Consider the following 22,822-nt stretch of genomic DNA (forward strand, 5'->3'; position numbering starts at 1 on the left):
ATTTTTTTTCAATTTACATAATTCTGTTGTACGCAACACTCTCATACGTACAGCACTCCTTATGCAGCATTGGCACTCCCCTTTTATGAACCTTTCAACTTGCAATCATGTTTGCCAATTATGCAAATGATGATGCGACCCACTGTGCGTGCAGGCAGAGCCACTGTGGGGCATAGCTGGGTAAATACTCTCCAAACACTTGGCTTCGTGTTTACCACAATTTACTCCGACTCGAGTTAACACAAACACACACACACAAACACAGATACTAAAGCAGAGAGAAAGAGAGAGAGAGACAGCGAGAGGGGGGTATGGGCAAATATAAATGCACATTTTTTGCCCACAATTTCCTGGAAGCAAGGGAGAAAGAGTGACAGAATGGGTGAATGAGAGAACGAGAGAGAGGGGGGAATGGACGAGTGTGGGGGGGAATGGGGAATGGCGGGGAATGGGGAATGGGGAATGCGAGCACAATAAACTGAAAGGAAGGCAAGGGTCGGGGGTCGGGGTAGGTCGTAGCTTGCCACAAGCCAAATATGTCTGTGTCTGGGCTCGACTACCCTCCCGCCCTCCTACCCTTCTTCATTCCTTCGCCGTATTTCTGTTTCATTCTTTCTCTCATTCTACACAGTCCTGCCGTCTCTTGCCTTCATTCTATATGTATAAATATGTGTCTGTGGGTGTGTCTGTGGGTGTGTCTGTGTGTTTGTGTGTCTGGAAAGTGTGGCAATAAAAAGGATAATGTAACTGTTATTCTACGCAAAGCGGAAGCGAACGAGGGAGCGCGGCAGGAGCCAGAAGTGTGGTGCAAGTGTTTGAAATATTTCTGTGGCAAAGGTGGCAACTTGGGCCGAGGAGGTGGACTCCTCTGCTCACCAACAAGATGTGGCACAAGTAAAAAGCACAACCAAAGGCTGCAACAACAGCACAAAACGAAGTTTGGTCTGGGCCGTGCGGTTGCACAGTGGAGGAGTTGAGGAGTGGAGGAGTGGCGTGGCTGTGGCTCGAACAGGATGCGGTGCTGGGGACTCCTCCTTTGCTGAGTGACTGACTGAACAAGTGGCAACGAGGAAATGACTGTCCTGTGGCAGGGGCTGGGGAAGGCCACAGGCCACCTCTGGCAAGAGCCAGAGAGCGTACGAGCAGAAACGAAACGAAACGAAAGGAGACGAGACGAGACGACACGAACAAAAGTGCCAAAGAGCGAAGCCGGAAAATTGTGTGGAAATTTGAGCTTCTTTTGAAATTGAGGCCGGAAATGACACCCACACGTACCACAGTGTGTGTGTGTGTGTGAGAGGGAGAGAGGGCACAAGCGAAAGAGAGAAAGCACAGACGGAGAGAGGGTGGAGAGGGAGTTAGAGAGGGGGCCGTATAAGGAGAGTGAGAGAGAGAGAGCTGTCTGTCCCGCTGTTGTGTTAAACAAAATGTTTGCGGGTGCAATAAGCGTAAATTCAGTGGTTTTATGTTCACTTATTCAACTCCTCCATAACCAACCACCACCCACCCAGTCCAGCCAGTCCACCCACTCCAGGGAAAACCACCTTCGCCCTTCTTCTGTGGGGCACAACTTCATTTTATTGAGAGCAGCGCAGCAGATGGGTGGGTGGCAGCTGCCACAGCAGCAACCCCCCCACATTCGGGTGGCAATATACTTTTTGCAAATCGATGCCAACTCCTTAAACGATGGGTGGGCCGGTGCCTAGGCTGGGGCTTTGGGTGGGGCTCTCTGGTCCGTTGTGGCACTGCTGCTGCAGGAAGCGTGTGGCATGTTGAATGGGTCTTGAGTGTTTTCGTATGGTTGACAGGATAACACGGAGTAATTCAATTCGAAATACTTTATGCTGTTGCTTTTATTATTTGTGCTTTCTCGTTAGCTCCCTCTCTCTCTCTCTCTCTCCCACTCTCTCCATCCATCTTTCGTTCTTTTGCTTTACGGATTGCTGTTGTCGGAAGTGGCATTTGTAGGTGGGTTCTGGGAATGTATGCGGTATATATGTGTGTGTGTGTGTGTGTGTGTGGGGGGCGTGTGGGGTGTAGAATCAGGGGGTAGCCGCATAAACGAGCACACACACACACAAACAGAGGGGGGCTAAGGCTCTATCTGTATCTGTGTATTTTGTGGTTTCTCTGTTTATTTATTTTTATGATGTTTCCTTTTTGGCATTTTATTGAAGAAGTTTACCGACGCCATTGCTCTTGCATAAATAACTGAGAGCTGGGATAGAGAGGGGGGAGGAAGTGCTAACAAGCACATAGCCCCCCGCCCCCCCTGCCCCCCTCGCCACCCTTCACCACCCACCCAGTCCGCCTCATTGCAATTCATAAAAAATCAATATTTATTACAGCTGCTAGTGGTGCACGGTACATGGTCCTTGCCATCACCACCTCCTTCCTCGCCACCCCTAACCCATCACCAGGCCCCTCCCCACCCCTCGACCCTGTGATTGGGCATTTAATCAGTTGATTTCTTATTCAACTTGAGGTTCTTTTTGCCCTTATTTTCTTTGCTTTTATACTGGGAAATGCAATTAGAGAAACTTTTTCCGAGATGGCTGAGGGATGGGGATGGGGAATGGGGTTTGTATTTACGAGTATTCTATTGTACAGGGTTTCCTAGTGCTATATGTGGGTGGGCACACACACCCCCCTAAGGGGGTCACAAAAATAAAAAAAAAAATAAAAAATTTTAAATAAATAAAATCCTCGAATCCTGTGGGGTCCGGCGAACCGAAGCTTTTGATACCCTTTCCGATCTATCATTCCTATAAAACTAAAATGTTTGATGATGATGTTGGAAATATCTTTAGAAAAACGGTAATTATATTGCTTTTTTTCTCATTTTGAACATAGGTTTCTGATATCATAGCGTACCATATGATACGATATTATATTTTGTTGATTCCGTTTTATGTTTGAAAAAATATCATCGAAGTTATTACTATTTTTCATTGGAGACATCTGTGTGGTGAAAATCACAATACCCTCCGCAAGGGTACACAAAAAATGCAATATAGTCAATAAAAGAATTGCAAATGAATCACAACTGGAATATTTGAAATGTTTCCATTGCAACCATATACATATCGAGTTTGTAACTATGGCGTAACGGAAATTTACATTCAACTGAATATCCATTAAGAAATATGTGTGCAACAATTGAAAAAACTCAACTAGAACAAAAAGGATAAAGAGATTAAGGATAAAGATAAAGGAAGATACTTGGAAACACCACCGCATTTATATGTATATATTTATATACTTGAGTACGGCTTGAAAACCATTTATACATATGTTCAAGCTGTACTTTACGTGTATTTCTATGTGGTGGTGTTTACAGAAAACTCCCAGAGAGAGACTTTTTTCAAAAAGTAGACTCATCAGAAATAATCCTGGATTACACGGTCAACAGCGAGGAGCTGGAAAAGCTGAGTTCCATTCAAAAATCATGTAAAGAAAAGGCAGTTCTCTCCAACATTTCGACTCTAGAGGGGATGAAGAGCTGATCAGCTGATAGAATTGGTTGGCCTTAATACGAGTATGATGTGCTATGCATTCGAAAATACTGAATTGAAGATCCATTTGGAGATATGTTACTGGCACATTGCTGGCACACAGCTTTATAAGCAAATGCCCTGACAGACAACTAAAGAATCACTTTATTTGTATTCATTCATGTGGATAATCGACATAATTTACACATATTCTCGTAGTACGAGCACTCCACTAAAATGTAGAGTTGTTTTCAAGTAAACGGCGGTGCAAATGTTTTACAAAGACGATATACCAGTGAAATAATCATTCCAAATAAATATACAAGCACAATTACTACATATTTAGGTTTAACAATAATTTAGGTGTGTGGGAATAAGTATATAGAATACATTCGAAATTTCCGTATCTTTAAACAGATTTACTGTTGAGTCCTTCAAGAGTATTTGTGTGTTTCAAAAACACAACATAAATGAGGATTCTCTTCTCAAACAAATCCATAATTACACAATTTGTCATGTTATTTCAACGCTACACAAACAATCAATTGACAATTTTCCAAAAACTATAAAACTGTTCAACTTTTGTCCAATTTGTGTCTGTGTCATTCTCGGGACGAGTGTGCCACATGCAGATAGCGGCAGTGCATTGATAGATCCAAACACAGGGTGAGGCCACTGAACAGATTCCCCACAAATGCTCAACTCTTTTGTGTATACAAAAAATACAAAATAATCCGCAAATGTTGGCCCGTGCTGGATGCCCCCAACGTAAACTTTGCAACCCAATACGCAGCGCTGCCCTCACCAATTCGCCCAAACCACCCCTCGAACAGGGTTCCTCTCTGGGGGGTGGGGGCTAAGGCTATTACTGGACTGACCAAGCCGAGACCGAGCAAACCGAGCTGGAAAACGCTCAACGCCCAGAGTTAAGTGAAACCAATTGAGAATTATTGACGCGAATTGGGTTTCACTTGAACCTGCTCGCCCTGGGGCGCTTGAGGAGCCTCTCGCATTACTAGAACCAGATCGGATTCCCCCATTTTGGAGCCACAGAGACACTTACCTTCTTTTGACTTGTCGTACTGCTTGGGCGACGTGGTCTTCTTGCCTGGCACGGGCCTCAGGGCATTGCTGATGAGCTGTGGGGCGGAATTTCAATTCAGTTATTAGTTAGGGTAGGTTGGCAGGTAGCTCTCCCTCTCCCTCTCATTCTCTACTCACAATGCGATCAGAGCGTTCGCCGCAGGGCAGACGTGCCACTGCGGACTCGGGACTGTCCTCCGGGGGCGGCGGCTGGGGCACCCAATTGTAGGCCCGCCTAGATATGGGCACCCCGAAGCGGTCGTGCTGCGAGGCCTGTTGTCTGTGGAAGGAAACAAGCACACGTCTCAGTTAGTTGGCTGAACATCACATCACATCTGTTTGCTCTCTGATCTCTCACCTTAAGCTCTCGTAGCAGTCGAGGCAGACCACGGCAAACTCTCCGTTCTCCAGCAGCAGCCCGTCGTCGCTTTTCTGGTGCTTCACAAATGGAAAGTCATTGACGGGCAGGGCCCTCACCCGCTTCCTATAAGTCGTAATGCCGCACAGGTGGCAGTTGTAGTCGTGCCAATTGTATTTGCGTTCCGTCGGATTCACGCTCGGACTTTGCGCCTCATATCTGTCAAGCAATCGGCATACAATTATAAGATGTTCTCTATATATAGAATGCGGTTGAGTGACTCACTTGCGCCACTGATTCAACATGGAATGATAACAGAAGGTGCAGACCAAAGCCGAGTTGTTCCTCAGCTGCTCGGCATTCGGCAGCGAATTGTGTTTCAGCAGCAGGGGAAAATAAGGCCGCGAACCCTGGAAGAGTATACAAAATTAGGTTGAATAAATATCTGAATTCAGAGAGTCCAAGATCATCTAACTATGAGTACACCATGTTGCCTGAGTAATATGGAGTGTAAAGATAGATTAACAATCTGGTATTGGAAAGAATTTGCAGAGCATTTCGTTACAGGGATTGTCGAGAATACTCAAGTACTTAAAGGAAGATACAAACACGAAAAGAGCCACGAAAGATACTAAATAATAAAAACAAGATGTCCAAAGCATTGTAAAACAATAAAAGATGCTCCAAGAAACATAAAAGATATTTAAAAAAAGATAAAATATACTAAAAGGTACACATAAACCCATAAAATATACTTAAAGAACACTTAAAGATGCTCAAAGAACGAAGAACTTAAATATTCTTACAATCGAAACAGTATCGAATGAATAATTTAAGTAATTAATGCAACTAGCATGATATATTTATAAGCAGCTATCTACAACGGATGTACGCCATTCCAGGGCCTATCTAAAACAATCGTAAAACATTTGATCCCTGTATCTAATCACTTCTAATGGATACATCATCAGCGGACTCATATTCTATATTGATTGACATCGCTGGTGGCCTGGGAAAATCCCTACAGTTATCATCAAATTACATGTTTGCCAAGCGATGTGTACAAATAATATGCGCACACAAACGTAATCACAGAATGCGACCTGAATCGAAGGGAAGGTCAGGCGAGCAGTGCAGCCGAAACATCAATTAAATGGCTTAATGTCTAGGGCAAAGCCTAAATATGACTGATTGAGGCTTGTATCTTTTGAATATTTCTAAATGTGTCGATTTTAGGTGCAGCATGGCAGATAAATTTGATATAAATTTACTCCAATTAGTAATTCAATCAATCTGTCATAGACTCGGGGGCGTATTTTGATATCTTGTTGCCACATTTACTAAATCATTTCAATTAAATTTAAGACAAAGACGCATCGACATGAATACTGCAATATTAGTTTCTCAAACAATTAACAGACCGGCAGCATTGTTAGGTTAATTATTAAACGATATCTAGCATCGTGTACATTTACAAATTTAAAGACAAATCCAAATGCTCACAATGATTGCATTGAGTCTTTGGAATGCAAGCAAATTTCGGAAGTATTCCTATACACTGCACAGTGCATACTGCATTTGCAAAATTCCTCTACAATGCACTAGAAATTTGACTTATTATAGACATTCCTCCGCTGTGTATATATCGCCTTCATCAAGGCATTTTCTGCTCTTTCTAAAACTGCTGTATCATTTACAAAAACTCTGAACACCTTGCTCATATCCCCTCTGCTTATCTAGGAATTCTCTTCACTTATAACACACTTATCGCTAATACTCTCCCAGCTCAGACTTTCTCTTGAGAGACTCTACCTCTTTGCTGGCATAGAGGACTCTGGCCAGAGTGAGGTCCGAGTGAAGGCCGCAGAGGAAGCAATAGATTGATGTGCTGGCGGGCGTCGATGATGATATGGATGGTGTGGAGGGCGGTGTATTGATGCTCATGGCGCCGTGCCGAGATCCGTTCGGTGAGCTGGATGTCATCATGGGCGAGGGAATGTTGTATCTGCAAGGGAAACGGAAATATAATCAATACAGCAAGTATTCAAAGTAAAAGGGAAAGCGAATGGAAAAGAAAGAAAACCTTCTGTGCTCTAGGGGTACACGTTCGGCATCCATGGATTCCCACTGGCTGGCCAAGTAATCCTTGCAGTCCTTGCAGGCCAGCACGCGATTGCTGTTCAACTCGTTGTTGTTGTTGTTATTGTTGTTGTTATTATTATTGTTGCTGCTGTTGCTGTTGCCACTGTTGCTATTATTGTTAATATTACTATTATTATTATTGCTGGTGGCAGCGGCATTGGCCTTGAGGCAGGGAAAGTGCATGGCATGGGAATTCATATGCTCCGCACTGGTGGACAGCCAATCCATTTTGTTAGACGGACAAAGCACTTTGCAAATGGAGCACCTGCAGAGAAAATGTAAACTCAATTAAAAGATGTAAACAGCATAAAAAGGCGCACGGTACTCACGGATACTGTCCATGGCCATTCTCGATGGCTCCCTGGCTGGAGCTGGGGGAGTTGGGCCGGGAATCGCTGCGGCGTATCTGCTTGAGGTCGCGTGCCGTGTTCGAGTTGGAATTGTTCGAGTTCGTCTCGTACGGCTATCAATGGAGGAATGGGTATGGTAATATTAGAGATTATTGTATGGGCTATTTCTGTATTTGTTCTAAGAATATCGCGCACAGACTGTCCACCCAACCGGTACGGATACGGCAGTCCCCAGGTCTAAGCATCAACCAAATGCACACTTTAGGCCTTATCTAATCAGCGGAAAAAGAAAAAAACGAACCGAATTTTATTAAATATTGTATACAATTGATTTGCTATTCAAGGAGTAGCCACTCGACTATGACTGGCGATGGACTGTGTCCGATTTGGCCGATAGAACCGCCCCTAACCGGTCCGAACCGTGTTCGGTTTCACTTATCTCCCTTCGATTTGCGACTTATATTTCGAGCCACAGAAAGAGAAAGGTAGCGAGCGAGACAGAGAGACATAGAGAGATTGCGTGAGCCAACAATCTCCTCCAATCAAAAGTCTTCTTATCTCTTGCGACTAATTACAATCACCGATAGAGTTCAAAGTTGAGGAACTGCCTGCGAAAGTAGATCGCTTTTTGATTCCCGTTCGCTGCTTCGCGACTTGGCCTCATCTCTTTGACGTTTTCTGATGTATGTCAACACTGTACAAAGTTGGAATTTTTGGTGGGTTTCTCGAGTGTCATTTGAGTCATTGTCCAGTCGTCCACTTCAACTTCAATTGTGGGAAGATGGACGGTACCAAGTGGACAAGTGGGAAGAAGAGTCGCAGAAGAAAGCCAAAACGTACTCAAACAGAAAACAGAAGAATATCGTAAGTTTCTCAAGGGAAGACACGGGAACTACAGCTAGAGTTGAAAGGAAATATTTGTACTTGGAATTAACATTTTTTACAGAAAGATTTGCTCCAAGGGTGGATATTGAAAATATTTAAAGCAAATATTTTTCATATTTCATTTAAAAATATTTTAAAATGTAATTTAAAAACACTTTCATATTTAAATTAAATATTTCCACATTTAAATAAATATAAGTAATACAAATAAAAATTATTTCGGCAAAAAATATATTTCCTTTTTCAAATTAAATATATTTCATATTTAATAAAATATATTTCTTATAAATTGAATATTTTATATTTATTTTAAAGTGTTTTGAATTCAGATCACTTGAGAGCCATATTAAAAAGACTTTTAAATAAATGAATTGAAACTAATTTCCCTATATTTATATTTTAAGGCCGAATATTCAATTTAAATATGGGTGTGTTTCTAATATTTTTAGATTAAATTACGAGGAAATCTAATGGGAATAAAAACCCAACATCCACCATAAAAAAACGTACTGCTCTGCTTCTTTTAAAGATAAGTTTACTCGAACATTTTATGGCCTTATATTATTTACTATTCAAGAAGGTTGAATGACTCGACTTGCCTGCCGTTTGTTCACGTTTATGATCTAAAGATATGGATGTGGCTATATGGCTGTGGATAAAACAAATTCTTTACAATCTAAACATTTGCTATTGAAAGCCGGTCTCCAGGGAGGAGCGTAGGAGTGGGGGAATAATAAAGTAAAAAACAGAGAAACAAAACAGAAAACCAATAAAACAATGCAAATGAAAACATTTCGAAAAGAATTAATTAAATATTGCGCTTGGTTCTTGCTACCCCACCATTGATAAATATTTGCATTTATCTATATTTAATTTTCGTATTTCGAAAACAACGACCGACCGATTGTGCAATGACCTGGATAAACCCCCAGAAACACACGTGTACTCCACTATACAGACTTTAGCCAGTGGATAAACGGATATATAAAATGGAACAACTGCCTTCAGCACCTGTTTAAAGATGAATTATTGGCCCAAAACGCTCATCAAACAAACCGAATTCTGTTTAATCAAAGCCAACAGAAATGGAAATTGAAATTGGAAGTGAAACAGAACCAGAACCAGAACCAGAAACAGAGGCTTTATTTGTGATGAAATATGGCAAATAAATTAAGCAAATACTTTGCAGAGTAGTCGTCAGTCGTGAATCGTGAATCGTGTCGTTCAACTCTCACTCAAGGTCGTGTTTCTCGGAATAAGAGTACTTTTAGGATGTTGCCATGGCCTCCAATCTACGAAAGCCACACGCACAGGAAACACCAGAACCAATCCCCAAAACTATAAATCAAACAAAGAAAACAAAATCGAAAGACAAATTAAGCTATTCCCAGAGAGCAAACATTTGCAGATTAAAGTAATAAACAAAACTGTTTTATATACTATATATATACGATAATACATTGTATCTGAAGAAATGCAATAAAGAAGAAGGCTAATAATTTATGGAAGAGGCGACGTCTGGTCTTTCAGATTTCAAGCAAAATGAAAACAAAAACAAATCAAAAATAAACAAAAACTAGAATGTTGAAACGAAAAGAAGAAAAAAAACAATCGGCTATAAATAAAAAGTGTTTAAGTAGAATTAACAAAACCAAAAAAAAGCAAAAAAAAAAAAAAAAAACAAAAAATGAACGAAAACCGGTTCAAAGCAGATGCCTGGAAGAAAAAAACTGACTCGGACTCGACCAAGTTTACCCAGTTTTTTTTTTTTTTTTGTTTTTTTTTTGTCTACAAACGCAGCCCACGACAGAATTGTGGTTCTCTCTGGATCTCAGGGTTTGTTTATACAATGATTTCGTGCGGCTTCACCTCTCCCTCCCTCGCTCCCCCGTTTATTGCCTGCTCTATATTTATGTCTTTCTTTGCCAGAGAAGAGGGGGGAGAGCGGAGAGCATGCAGTGCTGCCGTGTGTATTCCGGCTATCTAATCGGTTGGACGGACATTTGTTGACTCAAATTGGTTAACATGCTGACGATCCAAGTGGTTGCCGAGCACGCTCCGAGCATAGCCGGAATGATAAGGCGCAAGAGCTGCCTCGCTCGTCTCTAATTGATATAGCGGTACGGAGACGGAGAGCGAGTGGGAGCGGCAGGCTTCTGCCTTCAAATGAATTACTCAACAATTCCAGGTCGTGAACCAGCCATCTATCTTGGAGTCGTCCATTCCCAGACGCCCCATCGCCCATTAATGGGGGTTATCAGTGGCCGGGCGCAGAGGGCAAATGGGTGGGGTGGCCGCTAATCGCTCGAAATGTTATCGCCTGGCCAGAGCTACCGATTGCAGCTAAAGTAGGAGCTGCTACTGACCCGATGGATCGGGTGCGAGGCTCATCCCCTGCCCCCACATTTCGCTGTAACAAGCGGCAATCACTACTCTTTCTATATTTGTACACACACACACGCACATTATCTATTATCTCTCGCTCACTCGCTCTTCCTAGTAAATTTCCATGTTTGCGCATTTAACCGATACGCCACTGGCATCATCCGTACACTCGTATATGCACTAGTACCTACGTGTATGCTGTATATATTGCACATTGGATTACGGCACAAATTGTTATTGAGAATCGATTGGGATCGATTGTACACATTGAATGTAAACGGAAGTACGCAAAATGTTACCGGTTAGGAATCGAATCGGTTATTTGCGGTACTGCCCAAGTTTATCCGAATTCTCAATCACATTTCGTCTTAAACTATCAGATATCGAGTGTGTGTCTATCCCCTACAGCCGATAAGATATCGATTTATATCGCTTTCCATCGATTTTTCCATCCTTACCCTAAACCGCACATTGCTGGTGGAATCGGAATTGGCCACCGACTTTTCCGATGGGGAATTGCGACCCCCAAATGCGGCCATCGCACCACTCGAACTATACAGCGCCGTGCTGGACTCCAGCGAGTGTCCGGCACTGGGAGAGCCGCCCACAGGATGTGCTGTGATTCCGACGGGGCCGGAGGCAGGAGGCCCACCCTCGGCCAAACCGCTGTGCTTCTCATTGCAGCTGGAGCAGACCTGGACCATGCCTGGTGTGGGTAGCGGGAAATAATTCGGTTAGTTGCGGTGTTGCAGACAATGCCAATAATTGAGTGCACTTACCCTGGGGACTGATGGGACTAGCGTTCTTGTAGACCTTCATGGTCTTGATGAACGGATAGTAGGGCTCCCGCTCGGCATTGGGGCAGCAGTAGACGAGCCGCAGCTGTGACGAGGGCGTGTCCGTGCCGCAGGTATAGCACACAAAGGTGGTTCTCTCTGCCGCTGTTGGGGTCGGACGTTTGCGCAACATATAGGAACGCTCCGATTCCGGTTTGTGCGAGGCCTTAAAGAAGATACAAATCACGATCTCATATTAGTCATTAGTTGGCCGGTCCGGACATTTACAGTTTCAATTAGCAGGCTTATATAAGCACCACAGCTTGGGTGTGAAGCATACAAATATGATACCATTTAAAATCGATTAACACCGTGGCGATTTTTAGCAAACAACTGTTAGATCTCAGATCTTGGGATCTCGGGCACCCGCAGAGCAGATCGGTAACCAGGTAGAAGAAAGGAAAGATCTGCCTATTAACAGATCGCACTTACGCTTACAGAAATAGAAACAAAGCGGGCTAACTGGGCTTCTAATTTGGGGAGGTCTGTTAGCCCGTTTCGATTGCAATTTGCAGTTCATTCTCTAGAAGATGCCGCCGACACATCAACGACTTTGATGAATTACATTTCGAATTGATTGATGGATTGACACACCGCGTACGAGTATGAATAAAACATTTTGTGGTGCCATCTGGCTGTAAAACTGCTTCGCGGCACATGGATGCTCGATGCTCAAGCGAATCCCGGCAAAGAGAAGGCCCGATATATGGGAAAACAATAAACATTGCGTGTGCCTGATGTAAAAGTTAGTGTTTTGATTGCTCCCAAAATCTGCTTTAAATTATTCCAAAAATAGTTAAATAGTTAAAGAGATTTAACTAATATAATATCTGTACTAATAAAATCCCTTGCTTCACAAACATACAACCGATATTCGTTGCGTATACGACCTGTCAGACGATGGACGCCTGGGGGGATAGGGAGACGTCATTTGTGTTTTTCAAATTAATATACGCAATCTGGCCACCCTCCTGCCGCCCTGCCGCCCTGCCACACTGCCACACGCGCATCATGGCTCGTCAACAACAATGACGGGACGGCATTTATCATATTACGTATACGCCCAAGTGCCGTTTTCCCGAAATTAGTTGAATATTTCCCTCTCTGAACATACACAAATGTATTTTCCCAGCAAATCTTCACGTTCTCCATCGCTTTCATGGCAACCGACACAATTTATGTATCTAGGCATCAGCTGTGGCTGTATATTGTTGTATCTTCATATCTAGACAGCTCAAAAGGAGGAACGACGCATGAGAGGGCCAGAGCGTTCATTCATTTATTTTATTAGGCACCGAGAAAATTTAATTGTTTGTTTACTTTCCCCATTTCATTGTGTGTCAGATTTTTTGACATCGATAGGGGGGCGCGCATTTCGATTACACAACGGAATGGAACGGCCTGAGTTCCTTATGGATACAAATGTGTCTTCGGGTATCAGTGTATCTGTCTCTCTGTCTCTGTGTGCGCTGTCATGTCTGTTTCCATTTTATTTGTTTGGCTCGCCATGCGGCGACTCACACACATATCGCTTCCCATCAATCTGGACAATGCCATGTCATCTATATTTATTGATCCATGGCTTCGATGGCGTCGCTTGCTTCTGTTCTGGCCGCTCCGCTCCGCTCAACTCCACTCCACTCAACTCCATCTCTCCCCAACCCACTCCAGCCCCCTTATCGCTTACCATGCGTGCCGCCATCGAACGTCTGACAATTTGCTTTATGGGAAAACAAGTTCGTCATGGGATACCCAGCAATCGTGGAGTATTAGAGCACAAAAATCTGTAATATTTCTTCCATTTCTTACGTTTTTTAAAGGCAATAAATACTGGGTAAACCACAGTCGGCTCGGCTTGGCTGGGCCTCCCACAAAACTTCTTCCCCTCCCCGCTCTTCTTCTACCGCCTTCTTGTTCGCTGTTTGTTTGTGCTTTTCATGCCCGTTGATAAGCCGCAATGGCAATGGGGGTCATGACCGTTTAATAACTTTTTATGAACAACTTTTTTCTCTCTCTCTCTGTCTCTCTCTATCTCTGTTCTTTCATAACTTTTATTTCGTTTCGTTTGTTTTTTGTTAATTATGAAGCATAAAATAGCCCCCAAGTGATGGAGAGACAGCACTATTGCGGTTGGAGAATGATTTCTGTTTCTGTTTGTGTGTTTTTTTTTTTGCCTTATACAAAAGTTTTTTCTCGCTTTCAGCGTTTTTGTTGTTTGTTTGAGTAGAAATAAATAAGTAGCCAAAGTGGAATTTATTTCCACTAATTAATTTATATTTTTTTGTGTTGGGGATTATAAGTTCTCAAACATGAATCATGTTCAAGTTTTGGTTTTTCGAGTGTTTGCTTTGGCTTTAATTTGGGTCAATATTGATTGATTGATTTAATGAGCGGTTGAGTGAGTGAGTGAGTGCCGTGTTTGATGCCTTGCAGAACGGTTTCCATTAGAGGCGATTGCCATTGTTTGTAAACGTATTCGTGAATGATCCGAGTGTGGGTACAAGCCGTAGATACTTTGGATACTCCAAAGTATCTTCAGTTGCAATGAAATCTACAATTAAACCTTCCTCAAGCTGAAGGCTCCTGCTCCTTAAACATTAAACATTAAATAAACAAATCTTGCACTTTTAGAGTTGGATTCCTCAAATTACCTTCGCGCTTTGCTGATCCTTGAGGATCAGATAGGTTTTTAGTTTCCTGTATTCCCGCCAGCCATTCGTATCCTTTGGCTTGAAGCCGACGCCTGAGGAGTTGCTGGTGCTGTTGTTGTTGTTGTTGGTGCTGTTCTCATTGATGCAGCAATTATTGTTATTGTGGGTGTGGCCGTGGCCGCCCTCGCCCACCACAACGGTGAGATTTTGGGCCATTTTAAAGAGGGAGAGAGCTGGGCATTCACTAATCACTCAATCACTTTGCTGTATTTGTAAATGGTTTGTATTTATGTGAATCATTTTCTTTGCATAATTTCAATTACTTAATGGTTTTCGATTGAGATTGAATGAATCACATTTGATTAAACACTGAAGCTGCTGCTGTTGCTGCTGTTGCTGCTGCTGGGGTTGTTGGCAGATTAATTAGAGAGGGATTTTGTGTGTGTCTGTGTCTGAGTCTGAGTCTGCGTCTGTGGCACCTTAATTACAACACGAAACAAATTAAATTTAATTGAAACTGATATAAACGTTCTCCTCCTGCTACTGCTTCTGCTTCTGCATCTGCTCCTCTCTTGCTCTCTCTCTCTCTTTCGCTCTCTGTGTGTGTGTGCGTGCGTGTGTGTGTGTGTGTGCACTTGGGCGTGGATAAAACGCGAACGCGACGACGGATGACGCTCATGATGATGGTAATGATGTTAATGATGATGATAATGATGATGCATCCGTATCCGTTCCGTATCCATATGGGGTGTTCTCTCACACTACTCCCCACCTTGCCACATGGAATTCCGCAAACACACGCGATCAGTGTGGATGCAGCAGATTAAGAGGTAACTAATTATGCATTACATGCAACATGCCAGCTATCAGCGTCAACATCCCATTGCCGTTGGCCTAATGGAAGTGCGCGGCGCGCGTTCATTAAACCCTCCTCAAGGAGACACGACACCCCACCCCACCCCGCCCGTCTCACCTGTTGCTACCACATACCACATACCCCCCAATGGCAATTAAGCGGGGCACAAGCCACAAATGGCACACACACGAAAGGGAACGGGAATTACAAGTGCCACGGGAACCCCCTCCCCCCTGCCACACAATCAATTTGAGGGGGTCTCTGGCGAAAGATAAAGACAACAGCAAATGCGAAAAACTTGTGTGCAATTATTCGATAATAAAACTTTTGTGTTCGAGTGAAAGTAACTCATTAGAGGAGGGGAGGATTCTGATTTGCATGCCACGGAAGGGACTCATTTGAATAATTATAGTTTGAGCTTTTAATTAAATGAACTGCAATTAGACAATGGAGCTTAACGTAATGGCCTTTCATTCCTTATTAAGATTATAATCATTCTATAATCACCACGGTTTTCGGTGGAATTCTATGGTGTTTTTTCCAGGGTTCGCCATGGAGACACTTCTGTTTTTGATGGGCAGATGTACCCACGCGAAAGGGTATACAAGATTCATTGATTCATTGGCAAATGGTAGAACCCGCCCCCAAGCACAAGCTTAACCTTGTCCGCCCGCCCAAGTGGGTCAATGTGGGGCGGCCACAGACAAGGACAGTCAGTGCGAAACGAAGAGCCAGGAGGGCGTGCCAGTTATTGTTTGACCCACTTAAGCGCCAATGTGCGTGCTCCATTATAAAGAGGGGCCAGAGAGTATAGAGTGGTGGCGATTGTTGCTATTTTGAGGCGATATAAATCATGATTCGCACGCAAATAAATCACGTGAAACAACCGATAACAAAAAATTCCTCATGTTTCGCCGAGCAGACCCCACAGAAGAAGAGCAAGTGGTAGAAGGGGAAGAAAAGGGGGGAGAAGAAGTAGAAGTAGAGGACGAAGTAAAAAGCAAACGACTGCACATGAAACGGTTTATTTATAGAACGGTAAACACACACACAGACACACACACAGCCACAAAGGAAGGCAAAGAAACGCGCTGAAAATGGCAAAAACGCGCGCGTGTTTAAAAACGCGCAAAATAAAAACGGTATTTGTGGTTGCTGCTGCTGCTACTGCCGTTCCTGACTTGTGCCCCCTTCACGACCAAGTCATGTACATATGTACTGTGCTTTTACTCCCCCCCCCTCAATGGAGACACCTAATGGCCCCGGCCAACTTTCCGACAGGTTGGAGGCACAAGAGTTCAGAAACAAACAACAAAAAACTACGAAATAAAACTTGAACCCCACCCCTCTTGTGACACTAGGGATGGTGGGCAAAACGATATTCATAACGGCTTTGCTTCTTTGTATAATAGGGGTGTTCATTTAATTGATTTAAGTGTTTCCAATTGGATTAATTGTGGCAATTGCTGTTTATTATTTCCCGTATGGAAATCATTGAACTGCAGTCAAGCAATTTAATTAACACAAGACACAGATACACACACACACAGTATAGATATTGATGCGATTATTGCACTATCAATCACGCGACCATCTCTAGTGTGACACCTTTTTAGCCTCCAGTGGAGCCCCTTTGGTTCCCGGCTATTAACTAACTGAAAAAGGGCAAACTTCGAGGCGGCATCGTTAACTTGTTGTTGCTTTTGGTGTTTTAAAACCAGTTTTTTGCGGCACTGCCACCGTTACCGGCTACTGTTGCGGCGAGTACGGTGTGCGACAACGGAGGGAAGCAGAGGGGGCAGAGACATTGAACTGCTTTGACAGCCGTGACTTTTGTTTGCTTTTATTATTAACACACGACATACATAGCTGTCATTCTTGTTTGTTACACTTTATTGCCAGTTGAGCATTTATCAATTTTGATTTTATGCGCCCCAGGCACGAACACACACACACACAGAGAGAAAGAGAGAGAGAGAGAGAGCAGGCTCCTCGTCTCATTAAGCGATTGTCGCAATTGGCACTGTTGATAAGGTCTCGTCTCACACACACACAAATACACTGAAGCGTATGGGATTTCTCTGATTGCGGCGGGAGAGATTGAAAATCGTGCGACTCCGACGGCGCGCGTCACAAAACGGAATGCTCCAACAACCGAACGCAGCCGACCAGCGGGCCAGAGCCAGACAAGAACGGATCGAGCAAAGCAAGCAATTTTCTGTTGGCGTTGGCGTTGGCGCTGACTTCGCTGCTGCTCCCGCTGCTCCTCTTTGCCTGATGGAGCCCTGCTCTCTTGTTATTCTTGTGGGCCCCCGCAAGAAAACAAAAGCAACGACGACGCTGACGCTGACGCCGACGACGCCGCTCAGGGCAGCGCACAACTGAAACAAACACAAACAAACAACGAAGTCGCAGCCGCAGCCGCTGCTGGCGTTAACTGCGATGTCGGCGATGGCGTCGCACGAGTCTACGAATGGAAAAGCCAAAGCGGAGCGGCAAAGCACGAACTGAATCAAATTGAATTGAAGCGGCGAATGGCGAAACAAAAACACCAAAAAGCAAAGGAGCAGCAGCTGCAGAGGGAACTAGCTTACGAACCAGTGGGGGAGTGAACCTTATTTTACGAGTAAAAAGAGTAGTGGAGGGCCATATAAGCCTATGGGGCGGAGCGTACAGGCTGCAGACTGAACTAGTTTATGAAAACATTGCAAATGAGTGACGGAGGAGAAGAGAACCCCATGAATAAATCACAATATAATGGAATTTGCAAGCAATTATTATGGCATAATTTGTAGACATTTCCATGATACAATACTAATAATAATTATTGAAAATACTCAAATAAATGTTATCAATTACTAAGTTAGGTTCTCCGAATAATTCAGATTTAAATTAATTGCACAAATATTTCAAAATAACCCACGGAATGGGTTTTTTTTATTGCATTGAATTCTTTGCATGCTCCCACACTCGTTGGTTTTCAGCCCTGGAAAATGGACAGTTGAAAAAACAATCTCTACATGCGCTCCGAACACAAGCACAGATTGGTGAAGGGCGGGAGGGGAGGGGAAGAAAGAGGAGTGGTAGACAAAAACCAACACGATGGAGCGACAAAAAGGGAAGTGGGACAAGGCAAGGAGCATCTCGAGGGTCGCGTCACCTTTAACAAGTAGGCGGTGGCTGGCGGCATTCATGTAAACACGAGCCCCCAAAAACAACACAAAGAGGAAAAAGAAGGTGACGAAGGAGTAGGCAGTAAGATGGGGAGGAGGACTCTGGCGGGGTATTTATAACGAGAGAGAGAGAGAGTACCAAAGACTGGCCTTCCCTTCTATTTAATATACCCTGCAGAAGAAGAAGAGGATGCAGACACTTGGAGGTCGTCATGGCAAGAGTCAAATGGAAGACAGAATGCGAGGAGGAGGGGAGAGAGGGAGAGAGGGGAGATGTGGAGCTAAGATAACGACGGGAAGCAAATGCGTAGTCTGCAAATGCAACAGCGGCGCCTGGGCCTGGGCTCGAAAGCAGAGCAAACACAAAAGCAACGAACGCACAGGCACACACACACACACCGACAACAACGTATGCTCTCCACAGAATAGATTGCACTGTGGTGCATTTATTTATTTAGTCAATGGAATCTGCAGAATGTGCAGGTTAGGGGGCACTCAGACACACTTAGGACCCTCCCCTGCCAGTAATCCACCTGGCAACAGTCTAAGCCGAAATATTGTGGAAATAAGCAGGAATAGCAACAAAAAGTATTAAAGATACAAAGGAGGGGACATGTACATATGTACATATGTACATACAAATGTACATATGTAAATAACAAGAAATGAAGGCTTTTCTTCAAGGGGTGGGAATTTAATAGGAAAACAGGCTTCAGCTTATAAAATTCAATATTAAAGACATTAAAGACACTGTTTAGGCATTAACTTTGATTAACTTGTTAAGTTCTTTACTAATTTAATACTAGTGAGGGTGCTGCAATGTTAGAATGTTTCGTGTCCAAACAGCAAACAGAAACTGAAACAAAAGTAAGCAAGGGGGAGAGAGAAACCAGGCGAAAGCGATAACAAAAGTTGAGTAAACGCACAAACAAACAAATGACACAAAGTAAACAAAACCAACAAAGCGAATAAAGGATGAATAAGAGAGCCAGTGAGCGAGAGAGAGAGAGAGAGAGGGGGGCAGCTAAGCTCCGTTGAGGCAAAATTAAATGTTGGTTCAAAGCAGTCGAAGTGTGAAATAATCAAATTAACTAATGCACAGACGAGACCAAAGAGCAGCAGGTGAAAAATGAGTGAGAGAGAGAGAGAGCGCGAGGTGAGCACAATCAACGAAAGAGACGGCCAGAGTCAGAGACACCCTACCACCACCTACACCGCTGACGTCATCACAAGGATGCCTGAGAGTATACTCTTTTGGGGAGGAGGCCCACTCCATATATCATTTTGGCGCTTAATTAATGACAGCAAAGTACTCACAGGCATCGACAATTAAATACAGAAATTTGTATATTTACGATTCACAAGATATTTAAGGAAACAATTTTCCCGTTTGGGGTTTCGTTTAATGAAGTGCAAAGATAATCATCACATTAGAACACATTTATTTCATTCAATTAAAATTAATAGGCAAATTATTTTAAAGGAAGAAATTTCTGTTTCTATTCGTTGAAATTTGGTGTCTGCGTACGAAAAGAGAAATGTATGACCTTTCATTGGGATATTGAGTCTTTGCTGTAGACAAAGTTGGAGCTTTTCTACCATTAATCCGTTAATATTTCTTCATTTCTTCAATTTGTATGTTCCCTTCTGCTATCCTACTCTGGCTTACCCCATAATCTCTGTATAGCTCTCTGTATTAGCTATAAATATAGATTCTGTATTTGATTTCCCCCTCATCGAACCGAACCGAACCGAACCACACCTTATCAGCCTTATCGGAGGGGCTAACACAATGCACCTATGTGTTCGCTGTCCGAACGCAATTAGGGATTGGCCAAATGAGTACTACTCAAATTTGTTGTTATCTAGGGATCCACATATGGAACGGACTCCAGAGCTCCGTCAAATGCTTCGAGTCCAACAGGAATAATTATGATGTCGGTGGGTCGGTGGGCGGGCGTCACGCCACGCCCCACACTTGGGGGGAGGGGGTGGTGGTGGCTATCTAAACAGTTTTATCATCAACTTTTACTGGGGCATAGAGCAGCGAGAATGGTTTCTCAGTCTCTGCGTGGCACTCGACCGCGCTGGAAGTGTAAGCACATAGCTGTCGGTGGAGATTATACAAATACTATACATAGTATAGTGTAGGGTATAGAGTACATAGAGCGAAATGGATTTACGCGTGGGATTTGGTGACAAGGTTAAGCTGGGAGCAAAGTGAGTTCAAAGTTCGGGCTAAAAAGCCAGCTTTTAATCTGGCCGCACGATGACTCATCTTTGGTTTTTCTCTGTTTTTCAGAGTCATCGGCCATAAGCTCATCCAATACCGGCTGGGCACGAATCAGAGCACACAGCTGGAAACGAAATACGGCCTGTTGAAGGGTCTGCAGCGGAGGACCGTCTACGACGGAGAGATCTACCATGCCTTCGAGGGCATACCCTTTGCCCAGCCGCCGGTGGGCGAGCTGCGGTTCCGCGCCCCCCAGCCCGTGCAGCCCTGGCAGGGGGTGAGGGACTGCACGTACGCGAGGGAGAAGCCCATGCAGCGCAACTCCATCACAATGTCCGCCGAGGGCTCCGAGGACTGCCTCTATCTGAATGTGTACGCCAAGAGATTGGACTCGCCGAAGCCGCTGCCCGTGATGGTCTGGATCTTTGGCGGTGGCTTTCAGATCGGTGGCGCCTCGCGGGATCTCTACGGGCCGGACTACTTCATGAAGCACGATGTCATCCTGGTGACCTTCAACTATCGCGTTGGCGTCCTGGGCTTCCTCAGTCTCAAGGAGCGCTCTCTCAATGTCCCCGGCAACGCAGGGCTCAAGGATCAGGTGCAGGCCCTGCGCTGGGTCAAGGAGAACATCGCCAGCTTTAATGGTGACCCCGACAATGTGACGCTGATGGGCGAGTCCGCGGGCGCCGCCTCCACGCACATCATGATGCAGACGGACCAGACGCGTGGCCTCTTCCATCGCGCCATTGTCCAGTCCGGGTCGGCGCTGTGCGCCTGGGCCACGGAACCGGACAGACGGTGGGCTCAGCGCCTGGTCAAGAAACTGGGCTACACGGGCCAGGAGGACGACGAGCAGGAGCTGCTGAAGTTCCTGCAGGAGACGCCCGGCGGCAAGCTGGCCCTTCACTGCAATGCGATAATCACGCAGGAGGAGCAGCGGGACTATGAGATCATCGCCTTCGGGCCGGTCATCGAGCCGTATGTGGGGGAGGACTGTGTGGTGCCGCGGCCCCAGCAGGAGCAGCTGGCCAGTGCCTGGGGCAATGCGCTGCCGCTGATCATCGGCGCCAACTCCTTCGAGGGCCTCTTCTCCTACCAGACCACTCTGCAGGATGCCCTTCACATGCTAAGCGCCTTCGAGGCGCTCATTCCCCGCCAGGTGCGCGATGTCATCGACCAGGACGAGCTGAACGAAATGGTCAGCCGACTGAAGGTCGCCTACTTTGGTGACCCCGACCGCGGCAGCATGGAGCTGTTCGAGTGCCTGCACATCCTGAGCACCAAGAACTTTTGGCACGACATCCACCGCACGCTGCTCGCCCGATCTGTCTATGCCCCGGCCACGGCCACCTATCTGTACCGCTTCGACATGGACTCGCCGCACTTCAACCACTATCGGAACCTCAAGTGCGGCCGGAAGGTGCGCGGCGTCTGCCACGCCGATGACATCTCCTATATGTTCTACGGCATACTCTCCAGCAAGCTGGACAAGGCCACGCCCGAGTACCTGACCATTGAGCGCTTGATTGCCATGTGGACATCGTTTGCCATCACCGGGGATCCCAACTGCGAGACCATTGCGCCGGTCAAATGGGATCCCCTGCGTCCCGGCGGTCCCGAGCTGTGCCTCAACATTGCCGATGGCCTGGAGTTTATTCCGCTGCCCGAGAGCAAACAGTTTGTCGTGTGGGACAGCTTCTATACCAGGGAGAGCCTATACTGAACGAATGGACCAGCCAGAACAAACGGAACGAAGAAAAACTGCCTATAATGCCTTAAAACAGAAGTTAAACTGGGAATAAAATAAGGAAAACAACCCATAAGCCACAATCATGATTTATTGTTTTATATTTTATGAAGAAACTGGTTGCAAACCAGACCCACGAACTGCTTTTACTCGCAGACGTAGTCCCTCCCTCTGTCTCTGGGTCGTGTTGGCGTTGCTTTTTGTTGGCAATTTGCCAGGAGATTCCTTGCGAGCCAAGGGAACACCGCAGCAGGTCATTGTTGTCAATCTACTTATTCCGTTCTATTTTCTTGTTTTTTGTTTCTTTGTTCTAGTTTTCCTGCCATCATCCACACATTTCTTAAATGCTTCGAACATAATTAATCAGGTTTTTGGGGAATTCAAGCACACATTTTTGCAATATTTCATTTCGTATTCAGGAAATTGTCTATTATGAAATATTATAATGATATTCTAAACAGAAAACAGAGGTATTTGGAATTTTTATAGCCAGAACCACAAAAGGGAGTGTGAAACATTTATGTGCAATAACGACGTAAGAAATACCCTATAAGCACCTCTTGGAAAGCTACCAACTCAATCGCATCTGGCTTATGGTATGTCTGGCTACATATTTAGCTCCGTAATGA

At 44.6% G+C, this 22,822-nt stretch overlaps 2 protein-coding genes across 7 annotated transcripts in view; one reads left to right on the plus strand and one right to left on the minus strand.

Annotated features, from left to right (window-relative positions):
- Nucleotides 1-22,822, minus strand: part of px (MAP7 domain-containg protein plexus) — a 70,278-nt gene that overhangs the window by 36,195 nt on the left and 11,261 nt on the right. For 4 of the 6 annotated variants that reach the window (XM_033378566.1, XM_033378565.1, XM_002138422.3 and 1 more), the window contains exons 3-11: nt 11,477-11,699; nt 11,156-11,403; nt 7,407-7,540; nt 7,019-7,342; nt 6,748-6,940; nt 5,221-5,345; nt 4,936-5,154; nt 4,716-4,857; nt 4,558-4,633 (exon numbers count right to left, since the gene is read on the minus strand). In XM_033378566.1, the coding sequence (XP_033234457.1) occupies nt 4,558-4,633; nt 4,716-4,857; nt 4,936-5,154; nt 5,221-5,345; nt 6,748-6,940; nt 7,019-7,342; nt 7,407-7,540; nt 11,156-11,403; nt 11,477-11,699 (1,684 nt within the window). Of the gene's footprint in view, nt 1-4,557; nt 4,634-4,715; nt 4,858-4,935; nt 5,155-5,220; nt 5,346-6,747; nt 6,941-7,018; nt 7,343-7,406; nt 7,541-11,155; nt 11,404-11,476; nt 11,700-14,184; nt 14,587-22,822 lie in introns of those variants that run through there. The other 2 variants (XM_015184216.2, XM_033378567.1) reach the window with 1 other exon arrangement.
- On the plus strand, nt 20,248-22,279 carry gas (gasoline). The gene is made up of 2 exons (XM_001360769.4): nt 20,248-20,433; nt 20,516-22,279. Exons 1-2 carry the CDS (start codon nt 20,387-20,389, stop codon nt 22,167-22,169), a joined length of 1,701 nt encoding a protein of 566 aa, XP_001360806.2. The 5' UTR covers nt 20,248-20,386; the 3' UTR covers nt 22,170-22,279.

The sequence above is a fragment of the Drosophila pseudoobscura genome, chromosome 3 (genome assembly GCF_009870125.1).
Source record: "Drosophila pseudoobscura strain MV-25-SWS-2005 chromosome 3, UCI_Dpse_MV25, whole genome shotgun sequence".
In the NCBI taxonomy this organism is placed as follows: domain Eukaryota; kingdom Metazoa; phylum Arthropoda; class Insecta; order Diptera; family Drosophilidae; genus Drosophila; species Drosophila pseudoobscura.

Coding starts and splice junctions, on each gene's coding strand:
- gas (XM_001360769.4), top strand. CDS start 20,387: ATGGATTTACGCGTGGGATTTGGTGACAAGGTTAAGCTGGGAGCAAA. Junction 20,434..20,515: donor AAGGTTAAGCTGGGAGCAAA/GTGAGTTCAAAG, acceptor TCTGTTTTTCAG/AGTCATCGGCCATAAGCTCA.